The 16,725-nt window shown below is 40.7% G+C and overlaps 1 protein-coding gene across 4 annotated transcripts; it reads left to right on the plus strand.

Annotated features, from left to right (window-relative positions):
- Positions 1–353: 353 nt before the first annotated feature.
- Positions 354–16,038, plus strand: LRRC59 (leucine rich repeat containing 59). 4 transcript variants are annotated; one of them, XM_081934199.1, is made up of 8 exons: positions 354–491; positions 2,271–2,428; positions 4,887–4,946; positions 5,498–5,656; positions 6,084–6,188; positions 9,473–9,545; positions 14,505–14,678; positions 15,394–16,038. In XM_081934199.1, exons 2-8 carry the CDS (start codon positions 2,324–2,326, stop codon positions 15,633–15,635), a joined length of 918 nt encoding a protein of 305 aa, XP_081790325.1. In that variant the 5' UTR covers positions 354–491; positions 2,271–2,323; the 3' UTR covers positions 15,636–16,038. The 4 variants fall into 4 exon arrangements, with proteins under 4 accessions (XP_081790325.1, XP_081790326.1, XP_081790328.1 ...); XM_081934200.1 differs by having other exon boundaries at positions 363–495; XM_081934202.1 differs by lacking the exon at positions 354–491 and adding an exon at positions 853–1,220.
- The last annotated feature ends 687 nt before the right edge of the window (positions 16,039–16,725 follow it).

The raw sequence follows: 16,725 nt of genomic DNA on the forward strand, positions 1-16,725 counted from the left end.
TTAATTTAACTTATTTTGTCAAGCATGTATAAGATAACAGATATAAGTATAAATATGATTATGAATACAGGAAATAGATACGAGTAAGTGGGGACAGTAGGACAGGGACGGTAGGCACGTTGGGGCGCTCATGCACGCCCCTTATTTCACTTTATGGCTGCTACACTTTCTATTCCGCTTTTAAAATAAAATAAAAAAAGGAAACTGCCGCTTGCGGACTCGCTGGGATGACGACGATCTAATATTCTAATAGCACCTTCCCGAGCATAACTCCTCCCCCCCCCCCCCCCAACACCGGGATTAATAGGGTTAAACTGAGCGGCAGGGCATTTATAGCCTCCGGAGGGCGCTGCGAGGCCATTTCCTGATTTCCGCTGGGCGTTCTCGCTGCTACGTGGCTTCTCTCGCTGGTTCTAAAACGTGGGAGGGAGACCTAGAGAGAGAGAGAGAGGTCCGGAAGCGGCTGGCCCGGGCAGGCGCGGCAGTGGCGCGTGAGTGAGTGGGGCGTCTCCGCGCGCGGGTCTCCTTCGGCGCAGAGGGCTCTCCCCACCCACCACCCCCACCACCCTTTGGTCTTTGGCGTCCAGAGGGGTAGGTTGCGGCGGGTGGGGGCGCCTCTCTGTCTCTCACGCCCACCGGCTCGCTTGGTTTTCGGCTTGCCTGCTGCCGTTGCCGTCCTCGTCGGCTAGCGTGGCGTGGCAAGGCGGGTGGGTGGGTAGCACTAGCTAGTACGGGAGGAAGGGGGTGTAACTCCTGCTGCTGCGGGGCCTCTTTGGAGTCGCTGCCCAGGAGGGGCTTCTGTTCTGGCACCGGAGAGAGGGACGAGGGTTGCTCTTGAGCGGAGAAGTCCAAAGTCCACTCCGGGCTGGGCTGGGCGGCGGGGGAGTGCCCCCCTCTCTCTCTCGGTGCCTCTTTTCGTCCTGTTGACTCCGTGGCTCGCACGTCTTGGAGAGGGCTCTGCTCCAGTAGTCACCCCCGTTTCGATTTAACACCAACGTTAAGCGGGTCCTGCCCTGTGGGCTTAGTCAATCTCGGAAACCTTTAGCTAAACTGGTCCGGTTAGCTAAGGATTGCAAAGCCACAAAATCTGTGAAAACGGAACCTGGAATTAAGGAGAAACTTCCTAACAGAACAATGAATCAACTTGCCTCCAGAAGTCCTGAATGCTCCAACACTGGAAATTTTTAAAGAAGAGATTGGACAATCATTTATCTGAAGTGGTATTTAGGTTTCCTGCCTGAGCAGGGTGTTATTCTGTTAATTTCAAAAATATCTGATTCACACTTAGTATGGTTTCACACTGTTTCCTTCCTTATCCTGGCTTGACAGAGATTTCAGCAGCTGCAGAGTTCCCCACTGGCAATTATCACTAGGGAGGAAAAAAAAAACGCCTGTATCACCTGATGAAAAGCAGTGGGCTCCTGCTCTTTAAAAAAAAGGATTTAAACTTTATCTGCAAGTAATAAACGTTCATTTTGCAGTTCTTTTCAGTATTCCAACACCAACTGTGAAAAATTGGAAGGGACGTCATATCAAATAGTTTTGGTGGATTTAATTCCACAAGATTAGGAAGCTCCCTTTGCTTCCATCCCAGGGCTGTCTCTGGGATACAGTGAAAGATGCCCTTTCTTTAATTTAAGCTTAACTTCTTTTTCCTGCTCAAGTGATCACTCGCTTTCGAGAAAAGGGCACTAGATGCCTATCTTTTCACTGTATAGTTCTAGCCCCATTTCAGACTCTTGGTGCTGACTTTAATACCCTGAACAGCTTGGAGCTGGAATGTCTGGCTGAAGGAATATTTCCACCCACCCTTTTTTTAGAGAATGAAGTTAGGTGGATTGTTCTAAGTGACAGAGCTTTCTCAGTATGATGTCCCATAGATTCTGGAGAGTCACCTGCCAGCTTCCCACATAAGAGTTTTTTTAAAAAGAACAGTAGAAAAGTTATTTGGCACAGCCTGTTTCTAGGGTGCTTTTCAACTTTGTAGCCTCCCCCCCCCCCCCCAGCTCTGACATTCCCTAGTAGCCACAATTTCAGGTTTTAACCAGGACTGACCTAGCTTAGCTTCTGAGCCAATACAAAGCTATAATTGCTAATGGTTGCTATATTCTATAGGGTTTGCTTTTTAATATAACCAGCACAGATAGTGTTTATTATTAACATAAATTAAAGATACAACAATATTTCAGTAAAGTAACCAGCTAATAATACCGGTATTTATCTACAGTATTTATCTAATATGTGAAATCTGAATCTTTCTATTTTCTTAGGAACATAAGTATATTTATCAGATTAGCAGGATAATTTTTCTTCATTGGAAATTATGGCAAAATCTGGAGGAAAAGGAATTAATTTGAAGGACAAACTGGATGGCAATGAATTAGATTTAAGTTTATGTGATCTGAATGAAGTTCCAGTTAAGGAGCTGGTAGGTATCTGTTTTTTTATGGCCTGTAGAAATAACAGGTCTATAACATAATTGTGACATAATTATGAAACACAGTAAAAAGGTCCCTGTGGATTTTACTCTGCTTGTCATTGCTGACTAGGGAGCAGTGCTCATCTCCTTTTCAAGGGCCATTGAATCCAAAGACATCTGAAGACATTTCTGTGGACATATGGCCAGCATGACATCACAGAGTTGTTACATTCCCACCAAAGCATACCTATTTATCTACTCACATTTTCATGCTTTCTAATTGCTGGGTTGGGTTGGGAGTTCATCCCATTGTGCAATGCTCGGCTCTCGAACATGGGATGTCGGCTTTCCAGCCAACAAGCTTCAACATCTGAACTGCTGTGTCATTGCACCACTGAAATACTGTGTAGATTTCATTAAAGTGTAGGCTTTCCATTTATTCTTGATATTAGCCATATTTAACAGCAGGGGATCACAAATAAAACGCAACAATACCTGAAGAAGAAGAAATTTTCCCACAATCCATATACATTTTTCTTCAAGAAACATTCAAAGCCCTATTGCTGTTTTGCTTTCTGGAGTCAGCAGCCCAGCATCATGACGTGTTGTCTGAAACTGCACAAGTACAAAAGATGCACATGATGGAAACCAGTCAAGAGATTTCAGATTTCCCCTGAAATCCCCATCGTGTGCATTTTTTGTATGTGGATTGTGGGAAAGTTGTTTCTTGTTCAGGTATTGTTGCCTTTTATTTTGTAGAAACTTCTAGATTGTCAAACTTCAGAAAAGTTTAATTTTCTCAAAGCTTCATATCTTTCAGCTGGTTATGAAACTCCAGATAATACAAACAGAAATCCATAAACTCTGTGGCTTTCCCATCTTGTAAAATTTTGTGAAGCTCTGCTCAAGTTCATAGGAGTAGGCGGGGTGAATTAAGCTTCCTATCCCCTTCTCAGCAGTTTATCTTGAAATTCCTGTTTCCTTCCATGGGAAACAGCAGTCTTTAAACAGGCTGAAGGTGGGATAATGGAAAAGAGCATATGAAATCACAGTGGGTGGAAAGAAAATATTTGATCAAGTAGAGCATGTAGGAATGATAGTATATCATTTCCAGTTACGTGAGCAACATCTGATTTCCATTGCCTCATGTATCTCAGTTTAAAAAAAGAATAACCCAAAGCCCCATTTCTAACTCATTGACAAATCTCATGGGATTTTAATGATATAATTCAGGGGTGTCCAAACTTGGGAACTTTTAAGACTTGTGGACTTCAACTCCCAGAATTCCCCAGCCAGCATGGTTGGCTGGGGAATTCTGGGAGTTGAAGTCCACAAGTCTTAAAGTTCCCAAGTTTGGACACCCCTGATATAATTGAATTCCAAATTGAGATAGATATCAGGCCATAACTATAATATAGGTAGTCTTTATCATAATTGAGCCTAGAATTTTGATGCTCAGTCATTAGTATAGCCTTTATTATGATTGTGCATCATATATACAACAAAATTGGTTTTAGCCTCACTGGTGCAATCCATGACAACAAATACAAACAACAAATAGTATAAAGAATAATCCCTATACAAGTAATTAGGAAAAAGAAAGAAAAACTAGTCATACATTTCCACATGTGCGTGGAGTGATTGTGATTGTGTTTAAGACTCTGACAGCCCAAGGATAGAAACTATTTTTAAACCTGTTTGTTTGGCTGGCTATGCTTTGATGTCTTCTGCCAGATGGTAGAAGCGCGAAGAGTCACTGACCAGGGTGTGAATCATTTCTGAGTATCTTCCTTACTCTGCTAAAGCAGCGAGATCTGGTGATGTCATCCAGTGGTGTTAGAGGGCAACCAATGGTTTCTTGTGCCAAATTGATCACTCTCTGTAGGGCCTTCCTGTCCGCAGCAGTCAAACCAGCATACCATACTGTAATGCATATGTGTACCATATTCTAACCATTAAGTGGTCACCATGTGATCTGACTCAATTTTGCAGCTGTTTTTATGATTGTTGTAAAGCAAGTTACCACAGTCATTAAGCAAGTATGTGTAAATCCATTCTCTCGAATGGGCATTTTCTGAAACACCAGAAACTGGCAAAAATGTTGACAATGGTGATGTGATGTGGGATGCGGCAATGGTTGTAATGCAAGCTGCTTGCCAAGTGCCCAAAATGTGATTGCATGTGATCATATGACCATGGGTGGTGATGGTGGTGGTACGGCAGTTGTAACTTTGAGAACAGAGGGTAGTATTGTTGGATTGTAGTTAAGTGAGAACCGCTTGTATGGTAAATGAACATTTTTGGGATGTTGCTATCTAATGAAAATGAAAGCTTGCTCATATTATAGAAAATATTCAGTTCTGAAGGTTTCTGGTATTGCAATGTAATATTAATATTACAGTCATTTATTGTCAGTTAATAAATGTACAGTATAATTTTTAATTCTAATTCTTCGGCTCTTTTTCAGACAGGACTTCCAAAGGCGACAGTTTTGGATTTGTCCTGTAATAATCTTGCTACTTTACCGGTGAGTTTTAACCTTATATCTTGGAGGAACTTTTCATTATTGATGTTACACACAGTCTTCTGTGGTAAAAGGAAAGGAGCTTTAGCTGTTATTTTCTGAGATAAAGCCATTGATTATTGGAAGCAAGAGTTACTGAAAATAAGAGTGTAAACAATTTATAGATTGAGTTTCTAAGCCATAAATTGTGGTTATAAATCACAGTAGCTGGATATATGCAATACACTAAGCAAATCAAAACATGTTTATGTCCCTTAAAAATGTGGTGCAAACCCATATATCAGATAAGTGGAAGGGCATACAGTTAATAGTTTTTTAATGTACACGTTTTCATTTCACAATGAAGAGACAGGAAACCCTATACCACGACAAGACAGTTTGTGTTCCCATTTTATAACCAGCTTAAGAGAGAAACTGGCTTTAAAGTCTTTGAACCTCCATCCTTAGATATCACTTCTCAGTTTTCTAACATGTCAGTCCTCTGTATCGTTGCTCAGATATAATTTAATTAGGCTTATTCCTAGAAATTGCATTGTTTTGTGTTTGGGTTCCAGTCAGAGTTCTGCAGCTTGACCCATCTGGTAAAATTGGATTTAAGCAAAAATCGGCTTCAGAATCTACCATCAGACTTTGGACGCTTGATCAACTTGCAACACTTGGATCTGTTGAACAATCGATTGACTACTTTGCCTGTTAGTTTTGCCCAACTCAAGGTAATTCTGTTCTCTTAGAACTCTTGGATTGGGTTTAGCCTAAGATATATTGGAGATTTTTCTATCATTGTCCAGAAAGAAGGGTGCATTTAGTGTATCTGTTCTTGCTGTTCCTTCTCTGAAACATTGAGGGCAGTACTAGTTAGAATAGCAATAGCACTTAGACTTATATGCTGCTTCATAGCCCTCTCTAAGCGGCTTATATATTGTCCCCAACAGTTTGGATTTTACCCACCTCAGAAGGAATGGAAGGCTGAGTCAGCCTTGAGACTGGTGAGATTCGAATGGCCAAACTGCAGTCAGCTGGCAGTCAGCAGAAGTAGCCTGCAGTACTGCATTCTAACCACTGCGCCACTTCAGAATGCTTCCAAAGAGTAAAACTGAAAATCATGATCTGGGCCTAGTTTTCTACGCATTTTCTTTTTAGAACCTGAAATGGCTTGATCTGAAAGACAACCCTTTGGATCCAACACTAGCGAAGGTAGCTGGAGATTGCTTGGATGAAAAACAGTGTAAACTGGCAGCTGTCAGGGTAAGTTAATTCACTTTTTCTTTTGATGCAATATTTTTCTTTCACCTTTGAGACAGTTTCTTAATATTCTGGGTCATTTTCTCATTTTTTAAAAATAATACTCCAAGGTACAAAAATGTCCAAATTCAAAAATAAAAAAAATGAACTGTAAAACCTTTTTTTTAAAAAACCAAAATACTACAGGCGGTTTTTTCTAGGGCCTTTTTTTTTTTTTGCATATTAAGAGCTGGCAGACAATAGTGAGGATGTGGTGAACTAGTATTGTACCTAAAGGACAGGGGCAACATTATGATGGACATCAATAGCCAGAGGTTGAACCCTGGCTGGCTGGCAGAAAAGAGAGCTAGTGAGATCACCCAAATACTCCTCAAGAGTAGATCATAAGAACTGGGTTTTGGGAGTCAGCTTGTGAATTGAGTGATTGGGAGTCAAGGGGTTTGCAATTAAGCTCATAGTTGTAACATAGCCTCTAAAGCTTGACTGAACCACATTTTCTAATCACATTTGGAATTAGTTTTTTTTTAAAAACTGCTCTTCAAATATTAAAAATCTTTAGAATGGCAAGTTTTATGGTGTTCACTGGGTGAGTTTCCTTCAAATTTTCAAGGTATTGAAAAGAAGCTCCTGCGAGAGGATGCAGCCACAATACATAGAACAATGTAACTAACAGCAGACACAGCTCTAGGCAGTCTACAATGTATGGCTAGAGATAGCAGTGAGACACAACGTATAACTCAATCATGGGCAGATGCACCACTATGGTAGAATAAGTAACCTTTGGGGAATCAATTGAGCCTGTCCTGGTTGAGAACAAGAATAAGAGGGTTCCTTGTTATCAGTATCTGGAAGGGAGAAGAGCAGGCATAGGAAAAGAGCCCTACCTTCTTTTCTCCCCAGGATTATTATAATAAACACTTCTGTTTCCTTCTTCCCATGACCTTACAAGATGGCAACCATACTCAAGAGAGACTTTGAGGCAGATAAATTCCATAAGAAGTGTTCCTCAAATTAACTCCACCACCTTCTAGGTAGGTGGGTGAGCATCTGCCATCCTTTTGCCACACTTAAGATAGTATTAGCAAAGACACATGGCTTCTGAAGACTATCCAACTGCACTGAAATTCAGAGACGATTCTTGCTTTCCCTAGTTTTAGAGATTGGGGAAAACAACAAAGGGTGAGACGCTATATACCCGTAGTCCCCAACATTTTGGTTGGTTGTGGTTTTGCTTGCTCGCCACTCATCTCCAGCTGTGCAACCTGGTTTCTAACAGACCATGGACTGGTACCAGTCCAGGGCTTGGGGGTTGGGGACCCTTGCTATGTACCATCTGTGAGAAGCCAGCTTGTCAACCTGGGAAAGGAATTCCAGTATATTCTCAATTGTATTTATGTATTGAAGGAGGTCTTTAAGAGCAATTCGAAGCCTCAAGCTGCTGAACTGATTGATTAGATGACAGATTTTTAGGATGAAGAGCTTAAGATCCAAAGCTGAGGGTATCATTCCAGACAATTAACCAGCCTCTATATGCTAAGCAGAATTTGCATGCTCCCATTAAGCAGGCTCGCTGGATGTTCCTCATATTTGCATATGGGAAGGACCAATTCCACAAGTCGGGGCCTTTTCCCCTTCCGTTTGTTTTGGCATCCAGGTGATGATGTGGATAGGACACTTGCGAATTCAGCTCATCCATATTTACAACTGTCTAGACACCTGCTCACCAGGTTGCCCTCAAGGGAGAGGACAGTGACAACTTCAGTTCCTCAGAAAACGTGGCTTAGCAGGGAACAACAGATTCTTTCTGCACAGATATTGCAGCTGATAGCAGTTTTCTATGTCTGCCTCCAGAGCAATCATTCCATCTGCAGAGAACATTAAGAGGGATGCTGGACTTTGGGAAGTAACCCCTTGTGGCATTTAGAAAAAGTACACAGAATGATGCTAGCAAACATTTATGCAATGTTATGGAGATCCTGTCATTCAAGTTCATAAACTCAACGGTTCCTGCTATCATTCCAGCCTTAATCCAGGGCCTGACAGTTGCATGTACAGTAGCCAGATCCCTAGAGGGATTGCCGGGGTTGGCAGCCTGGCCAGAGGGATACACTTAAAGAATCAAACAAGAACAGCTAATGACAAATACTAGTCAAACGGGTTGAGCTTACTCCAGTAAGCTCCAGGGCCGTTGTGTTTAAGGTACTTAATATATATTGATTTTTAAGGTGACCAATTTAATCTGTTTTGAAGCAAAGATGTTTTCCATAACACATACTTGAATTAATATTCTAGATCAAGGCCCGCAGGCTGGATTTGGTCCGTGGGGTGCTTAAATCTGGCCTGCAAATAGCAAAGGACTGGCCTGCAGTACCTCTGCTAGCAAAAACATGGCTTGGGGCCCCCTGTAAGTGACCCTCTACACCCCAGTTTTGGCCTGGACAGCCTCCTGCAGCATCCTGCCAGCTAAAACAGGGCATGGGTGTGTGTGTGTGTCCACCGAGGAGAACTACAATGCTGATCTGGCCCTGGAAGAAAATCCAGTTTGACACCCCTGTTCTAGATGTTCTCTAATACAGTTTTATATTATAATAATTCATGTGATGTGTTGTGGCTTTGATTCCGATGCTTAAGTAATGCTTCAAAGATGGAAGATACAGTACATGTTCGTTGGCAGGAAGTGCTTAAGACCTAATCGTATCACTTTCTTTTTATTTTCCTTGGCATTCAAGAACAAACATCGAGATATTTGTGTAAATTATTTGCTGAAAGTTTGTGTACAAGATAATAATTTAATATTAAATGCTCATGGATCAAATGAATTTTTTCACTTTTCAGTTGGAATTGAATTCTCACCAAGGTTGAGGGCTTTGTTCCTCTCCCCTTCCTTTTTGTAATATGTGACTTTGTTCGCTTGCTTCATTAATGGGAAATTATTTGCTCTGTGGGCATTACTCCATGTGTTTGTTCTTTATTAGTGGTACATTGTACTCTGCACTGTATATCTAGGTCTATGTGGGGGTGTCCACTAATGGATTATGCCTTTGGGTGGAGAAATGAGGAGTTGGATTAAATGGCATTTGGCTTCTTGAGTCGTCTTGATCTAAGAAATACTTTTGGGACTGGCCAAATTAACTTTCTCTTTTGTAAACATCTTTCCTAAGATCAGTTTCTATGTGCGTAAAGAAAAGGATGCTATCTTTTCCTCCTAGTTCTGTAAATGTAAAACCTAACTCATGTGTATCTCCTAATAATATATCTGTAAAATCTAATATATGTGTCTCTCAAAGGTACTGCAGCATATGAGAGTCCTCCAGTCTGAATTAGATCGTGAGAGGCAACGAAAGTTACAGAAAGAACAGGGTAAATTTAACAATTCTATTTCATTTTGTGATGTGGGCTTTCTTTGGGGAATGACACAACTCATTTACACAGGATAGGTTTTTAACTCAAATGGGGCTCATTACCAGTGAAGCAAGCATTTTGTCACTAAATTGAGTTAACACCAGGCTTTTTGATCTATATTTGTTTTCTGTGTTATAGATCATTATTTCCTATTCATTCTGACTTACGCTACATTCTTATTTTCTAGTATGCTTATATCTGTACTCTAAATTAGATCTATCTCCCTCACTTCCCTTAACAAATTAACTCTTTGACTTGCTTGTAAATGTGGATCGAGTGTGGGGGGGTTTTGTGTTAGTGTGGGGGGGGGGCTTTCCACGCCAGGTGGGAGAGAAAAAGTTATTCAAGATGCATTGATTGCATTTGGGAAGTGGAGATTTTTTTACACCAGTATATAGAATGGAGATTATCCAGGATCAATGCCCTGTTTGAGAGAATAGTTTCCTTCCCATCCCACACTTAACAATTTTATCAAGTGTTCACATGTGGAGTGTCGTAATTCACCCTATGATGAATCATCTGAAAACCGGTATCAGAGATCAGTTCCTTGGCCCGATACAAATTAAATGATGTGCCTGAAGGAAATGTCTAAAGAACGTGATGTATATTTCTTCTTTTTGTGCTGCTTTCCAGTTCCCTCAGTATTGCAGCTTTAATTTAAGCCATTATTATGTCATTGGTGAGAAGAACATGAATTGGGAAGTCAGGTTATGTTATCCTTGAGGTCAAGCTGCCTTTATAGTTGGACTAATTGGTAGAAAAATGGAGTACAAATGATAGGCAGTAGATATTTGTTCAAATCCAATGTGACTGCTACCCTATATAAAGAACTATATTCAGTTGCTAATAGATACACACACACAGAAAAGTGGGAGGTTGTTGATGCAATCTTGCTGGAATACAAAGGGCAGCTACATCCTCCAGGATACAGTGCTTTTTTTCCAATACAGACACATGCACACACTCACAAAGTTAAGGTTGTGGATATAGTTTGTTTTGTAGAATAGAATGGTCTTTTGCTGTCTATAAGATACAGTACTCCCCCCCCCCACCGCCCCCAAGCTGAACTCTCTCATAGTTTGCCTGAAAGATATTTGACTGTGACAAAATATTAGCATGTTTCAATTGTAAATCCTTTTTGATCTAAAGATTTTATATGACTGGGAAGAATCACCGTCTGCCACGAACAGGACATTTTTCATAGTGTGTAGTCAAAATGTTATTGGCAGCATATTATTATTTTTGTGCCAGTTTTTCTCTCTCTCTCTTTCTCTCTCCCTCTCCCTCCCTCTCCAACAGCCCTTCAGTAAGCTATTGACTATTTCACTTAGTCTTGTCAGAGAGGACACTCAGATGACTTTCACTGGCACCATCCAGATCATTCTCGTGCTTAAGAATGAAATCTGTTATCAAGTTCTTGAATAAAATTAATTTTCTTACACAATCCCTCACTTCCTCCCACTTCTTTAGTAGGTAATGATTAGTCACAAGAGAGATTAACATTCTTAAGCAATTCTTAAACAATTCAAGCTGAGATTAAAATAGCTTTCTGTTCCAAAGCAAAATTTGGTACATGGGCTTTTTTTTAAAAGAAAAGAAATAATAACTACTTTTGGTTATTAATGCTATTTTTATAGGCTTTTCTGTTGAATTAGCAGCCTTTTACTTCTTGGGTTTTTCAGGGGGGGGGGAATGCATCTGAATCTCCTTTTGACTGTGCTGGGTAAAATATTCCTGCCTCCCCCATTATTAAGTCATTCCTAAATAGGGAACTTACATATATTTAATGTACAGAAATGGAACTCCTTGACATAATGAACGTACCAAGAAGTTCCAGATGGGAACTCTGCCTACCCATTAATACAGATGAAAGACTATTTCAAGTGGCTCATGTTATTGCCTTATATGTCCTTTCTATTCCAGAGAAGATTTGAGGGCCTCTCTTCATGGTTGCCTCCAATATATTTATTCACTTTCCAGTCACCATTCTGAATTGTCAAATTTCTGTCTTCTATCTAAATGCTGTTGCTTTAGAAAATCGACCCAGCCATTTCAGCATATTTAAAATGTTTTCAGTGTTTATTATTGATAGTATGCCGTACAGGTAGTTCTTGACTTACAATAGTTCATTTAGAGACATTTCAAAGTTATAACGGCACTGAAAAAAAGTGACTTACAACTGTTTTTCACAGCAGCATCCCCATAGTCATGTAATATCCATTTGGATGCTTGGCAATTGGTTCATACTTATGACGGTTGCAGTGTCCCACAGTTATGTGATCTCCTTTTGTGACTTCTGACAAGAAGTCAGTGGGAAACCAGATTCGCTTTAACAACTGCAGTAATTCACTTAACAAATGTGGCAAGAAAAGTTGTAAAATGGGACAAAACTCACTTAACAAATTTCTCAATTGTCATAAGTTGAGGTCTATCTATATTTATATATTACAAAACGGCTATGTATTGAAGAGTTGATTTGTGTTCTGACCTAGGCTTCCTGATAGAGTAAAAAGCACACACTTACTCCCCAAAACCCTATTTTTATTTCAAAGGCTGTGAGTTACATTCATTCACAGCCCGTAATGAGTCCCAAATAAAATACAATAGCAGAGTTGGAAGGGTTTCTTTTGGGAGCTGTTATTTTTCTTCCTCATTGGTATTGTGCTAGACTGGGCTTTTGTAATCTCATTTTTCAAAATTTCCCAAGCTTCTTGAGTTGTTTTCCCCTTGAGGATTCTCATCCATGGAATTCTTCCCAAGCTCTCTCTTAAGTTTATTGAAATTAGCTCTTTTAAAGTCCAAGATTCTAGTTTGACTTTGTTCTACTACTTGTGTTTGCATAATGTTGAATTCCAATATTGCTTGGTCACTTGCCCCCAGGGTTCCTGTGGCTTCAGCACCTTCTATCATTTCTTCTCTGTTAGTGAGAATTAAGTCCAATATGGCTGATCCCCTTGTTCCATTCTCTACTTTTTGGGAAACAAAGTTGTCTGCTAGGTTTGTTAGGAACCTGTTGGATCTTCCACTTGGTGCAGAGTTTATTTCCCAGTTGATGTCAGGGTAGTTAAAATCCCCCATTACTATTGTGGTGTGCTTCCTACATACCTTAGTTAGCTGACTAGCAAAAAGTTCATCTACTTCCTCTGCTTGGTTGGGTGGCCTGTAGTATAGACCTATGGCAATGTCATCCCCCCCCCCCAACCTTTAATATTGACCCAAATGCATTTAAGATAGTTCTCATCATTGTTGTGCTCTATTTCTGTAGAGATGTAGTTATTTCTTAAATATAGTGCAAACCCACCTCCTCTTTTATTTGGTCTATTTCTTTTAAATAATTTAAATCCTTCTAGCTGTATGTTCCATTTGTGGGTTTCATCCCACCAAGTTTCTGTAATGGCAACAATATCGTATCTGCCTTCATTTACTTGAATTTCTAATTCACCCTGTTTATTCCTCAAACTCTGTGCATTGATGTATAGACATTTGAGTCCATTTTGATTGACCCTGTGTTTACTGTCTACATAACCTGTGTTATGCCTGACTGCCCCAATTTTCTTGCCACTTGTATGATTCATGCACATGGTATGGCACTCACTATAAAATGCTTGGTTTTGCTTGACAGCAGGAGTGATAATCTTACCCGCACAAACATCTATGTTACATGCACTGATAACCCTATGAATTTTAGATTGCTGGGGACAGAAATGTTCTGTATCAATTAATTCTCTGTCCCCGCTGTTCAGTTTAAATGTTTATCCAGAAAATCTGTGAATTTAATGCCAAGTAACTCAGTCCCTTTCTTGGATGGGTGCAAACCATCTCTTTTGTACAGTTTTTCATTGGACCAGCTGCAGACATCATGACTAATAAAACCAAAGCCTTCCCTTTTACACCGCTCCTTTAGCCACACATTAAACTCTGCTACACGCTGGCCCTTCCCTTTTTGTTCCTTATATACTGGTAAAACCTCTGAAAAGATAATCCTACAACCTATACTACTAAGTTCGTACCCCAAGCTCTGGAAATCATTCTTCATAAAAAATACATCTTTTGGGGTCAGATCATTTGTGCTAAGATGTATAATAGCATCAATGTCACAGTCCTTACTTGCATTCTTGACTAGTAGTTGTAAGGAGTTCTACAGTAGGCTGCAAAATTCCTTCGGGATAAGGCTGATAAGACCTACCTTTATCTTCCTTGACACACTGCCACACTGCCAAAGGCTTAATTGGCAATTAGCTTGGCAAGGCCACACAGAGTAAAGAATCAAAACAGAGCTTCAGAAGGTAAACTGACCAGCATGAACCAAGTTGCTTCCTGCAAAGGCTCATGTGCCTTTGCTCCTCCTTTATGTCCTATGGGAGGGGCCAATCACCTCCAAGACTTACTCCAAAGTCATCCCTTCTGTCTCAACTGTTCTTGCCTTCTGGCAGCTCTGCGCACGTGCACACTGGGAACAGGGGGAGCCTGTTCCTCTGCCTTGCTGCTGTCCAACTCTGGAGGTTCACGAGGCAGCACATAACCCCCAGATGGTCCTTGCCCCCTCTCTGCCTACGACACAGAGCCCTCATCAGAGCCTTCCCCAGACTGCAGCACTGGCCCATGTTCCTTCCCAACCTCCTCCCTGTCCAACTCTGATGCCAGCTCTGCAGGCTGCTGGCGGACCACAACAATTTGGCTGGCTATGACTGGTGAAGAGAAGCCATCACTGCTATTCTGTGTTCTCAAAACTTCCTATGTTACAGCATAGAAATTGATAGATTGGCCTTGCAGGCAATCTTGGTTGTGCTGGATACAAATTCAGGAGAGCCTGTTGGGTAAATGCAACTTTTTAATCCGATAAATCTGCAATTGGATAAAGCAGTGTGAAGGTGCAGTCTTCTAAAAGAAATATTTTGGGTTTATGCTTGTGTGCAGAGCTGGAGAAGAAGCGTGAAGCAGAGCGGCAAGCAAGAGAGGCTCAAGAGAAGGAACTACGTAAGCGGGAGAAGGCTGAAGAGAAAGAACGTCGGAGAAGAGAGTATGATGCCCTTAGAATTGCAAAGCAGAAAATGACAACACAACAAAGAAGAGAAAAGGGTGAAAAACAAAGTAAGAAAATAATGTTCTTATCTAAAGAAAGATAAGAATTATCTGAAATAGGGAAGAAATTATCATGACTAAGTTTGGTAAATACTGTATGCTGTCACAGAAAGACCAATAAGGACACAGCACATATATATGTCTTTAATAGTCTAAAGATAGCTGGAAACTCATGGGGTGGGGGGTGGGGATAATCCAAAAATGGCAAAAGTGAGCAATCCACATATCTACTGAGATATGTTTTATTTGCCCAGTCTCTTTCTGATGCCAGCTTTCAGAACTGAGAAGTAGATTGTGGTTATATAATTTAGCCATATTAGTAGCCTTTTACTTTTTTATATCAGCAAGGCTAATATTAGCCATTAGGAAAAAATACAGATTAATCGAATATCAAAGCACTCATTCTCTGGGGAGCAGAAGTCTTAAAAGTACAGAAAGATCTTGGCTGGATAGGAAGGTTCCCTGAACTATTTGGGTTGAGTTTAACAACCTTCATATGTTTGCCTTGATAGGATCAGTTAAACATGGAAGAGTCCAATTAATTTACTTGTTCTGCTTTGTATTCCTTAAATAGCAGAGATGATTTCACACTGGATGTACTTTGAATCTATGGAGTTAGATCTGAGGCAAAATTAATTTTGCTGTTTAGCATGGAATTGATTATTTTTATTTGGCGATCAGTTTAATAACCACTTTTTTGTTCCCATTGTTGTTGTTTTTACAGAACCCTCTGTTTCCCATCCGTCTCATCCAGTGAAAAAGGAACGCTCTTGGTCTAGAATTTTGTTGAAGATGTTTTTGCTTTTCCTGTTAGGTGCCTTGAGCACTCTGGCTGTTTGTAGGGTTACAGAGCTACAGCACCAGCCACTGTGTGTCAGCGTGAACATGCTGTATGAAGATGCATTAACCTTTTTACCAAGCCGTGAAATCTTTCAAAATATACTGCAGCCAAACTCACAGCAATAATGCTGTCTGAGCTCCCACCCCCTCCCCATATTAACATAGCCAGAATTCCTATGGAATTATAAACTATGGTGAAAATCATTTTTAGTTGTTTAGCAATGGCGGCTTTAAACAGAGCAGATGTTGGCCCAGATCTTCTTTACTGTATCTTTTTGATAAATAACACATTCTTTCTCCAGAGTGGAGCCTTTTTTAGGCTGGAAACCATAGACTTCTGGTCTGTAGAAAAAAAACTGCTTATCAAGTGAAGCTAGCTTGTCATTATAAAAAGCTTTACTACGCACAGCCTTTGCATATCACCATTCTAGCAAAGATGCTCATTCTGGAAACCATTATACCAGATGACTAAATCATCCATACAGTTGAGAGCTAAGTTTATTGTTACATAAAGACTCCTTCAAATCCAGTTTGACTCCTGGTGACTTTATGAACAATATGAACATGATTTGCCAGTGCCTTCTTTCAAAATGTTTTCCCACTTTTTTGTATAACTACAGCCTTAATAGTCTCTAGAGCAGTGGCCCCCAAACTTTTGGGCACCAGGAACCAGTTCCATAGAGAGAGGTTTTTCTGCGGGCGGGGGGGGGGGGCATGGTTACACATGCTGCCTACATCCCGCGGTGGGGCTTAGATTGTTTGCATGGACCGGTTACTGGCATGCCATGGACCGGTGTCGGTCCATGGACTGGGAGTTGGGGATCCCTGCTGTAGTTTTTCAGCCTCAGCCACTTTAAGATTTGTGGTCTCCAGCTCCCACAATTTCCTAGCCAGCATGCTGGAAGTTGAAGTACATATATCTTTAAAAGCAGCTGAGGTTTTGAAACATTCTCCTAGAGGACTCCCATTCAAGTATAGAAAAGCCGAACCTGCCTGGTTCCTACTTAGTTCTTGTTACATGCCCGCCCAGGCTGTATTTCTCTGTTGCTTTATACATCCAAATGTGATGTTTCACATCCAAAACCTTAAACCTGCATATTACAGCATCTAATCTACACTGCACTGCTGGGAAAATGAGGATGTATGCAAGTCTTTCTAGAATAATGTTTCTCAACCTAGCAACTTTTAAGATGTGTGGCTTTCAACTCCCAGATTC

Source organism: Natrix helvetica (assembly GCF_964273705.1).
Source record: "Natrix helvetica genome assembly, chromosome: 1".
Classification (NCBI taxonomy): Eukaryota; Metazoa; Chordata; class Lepidosauria; order Squamata; family Natricidae; genus Natrix; species Natrix helvetica.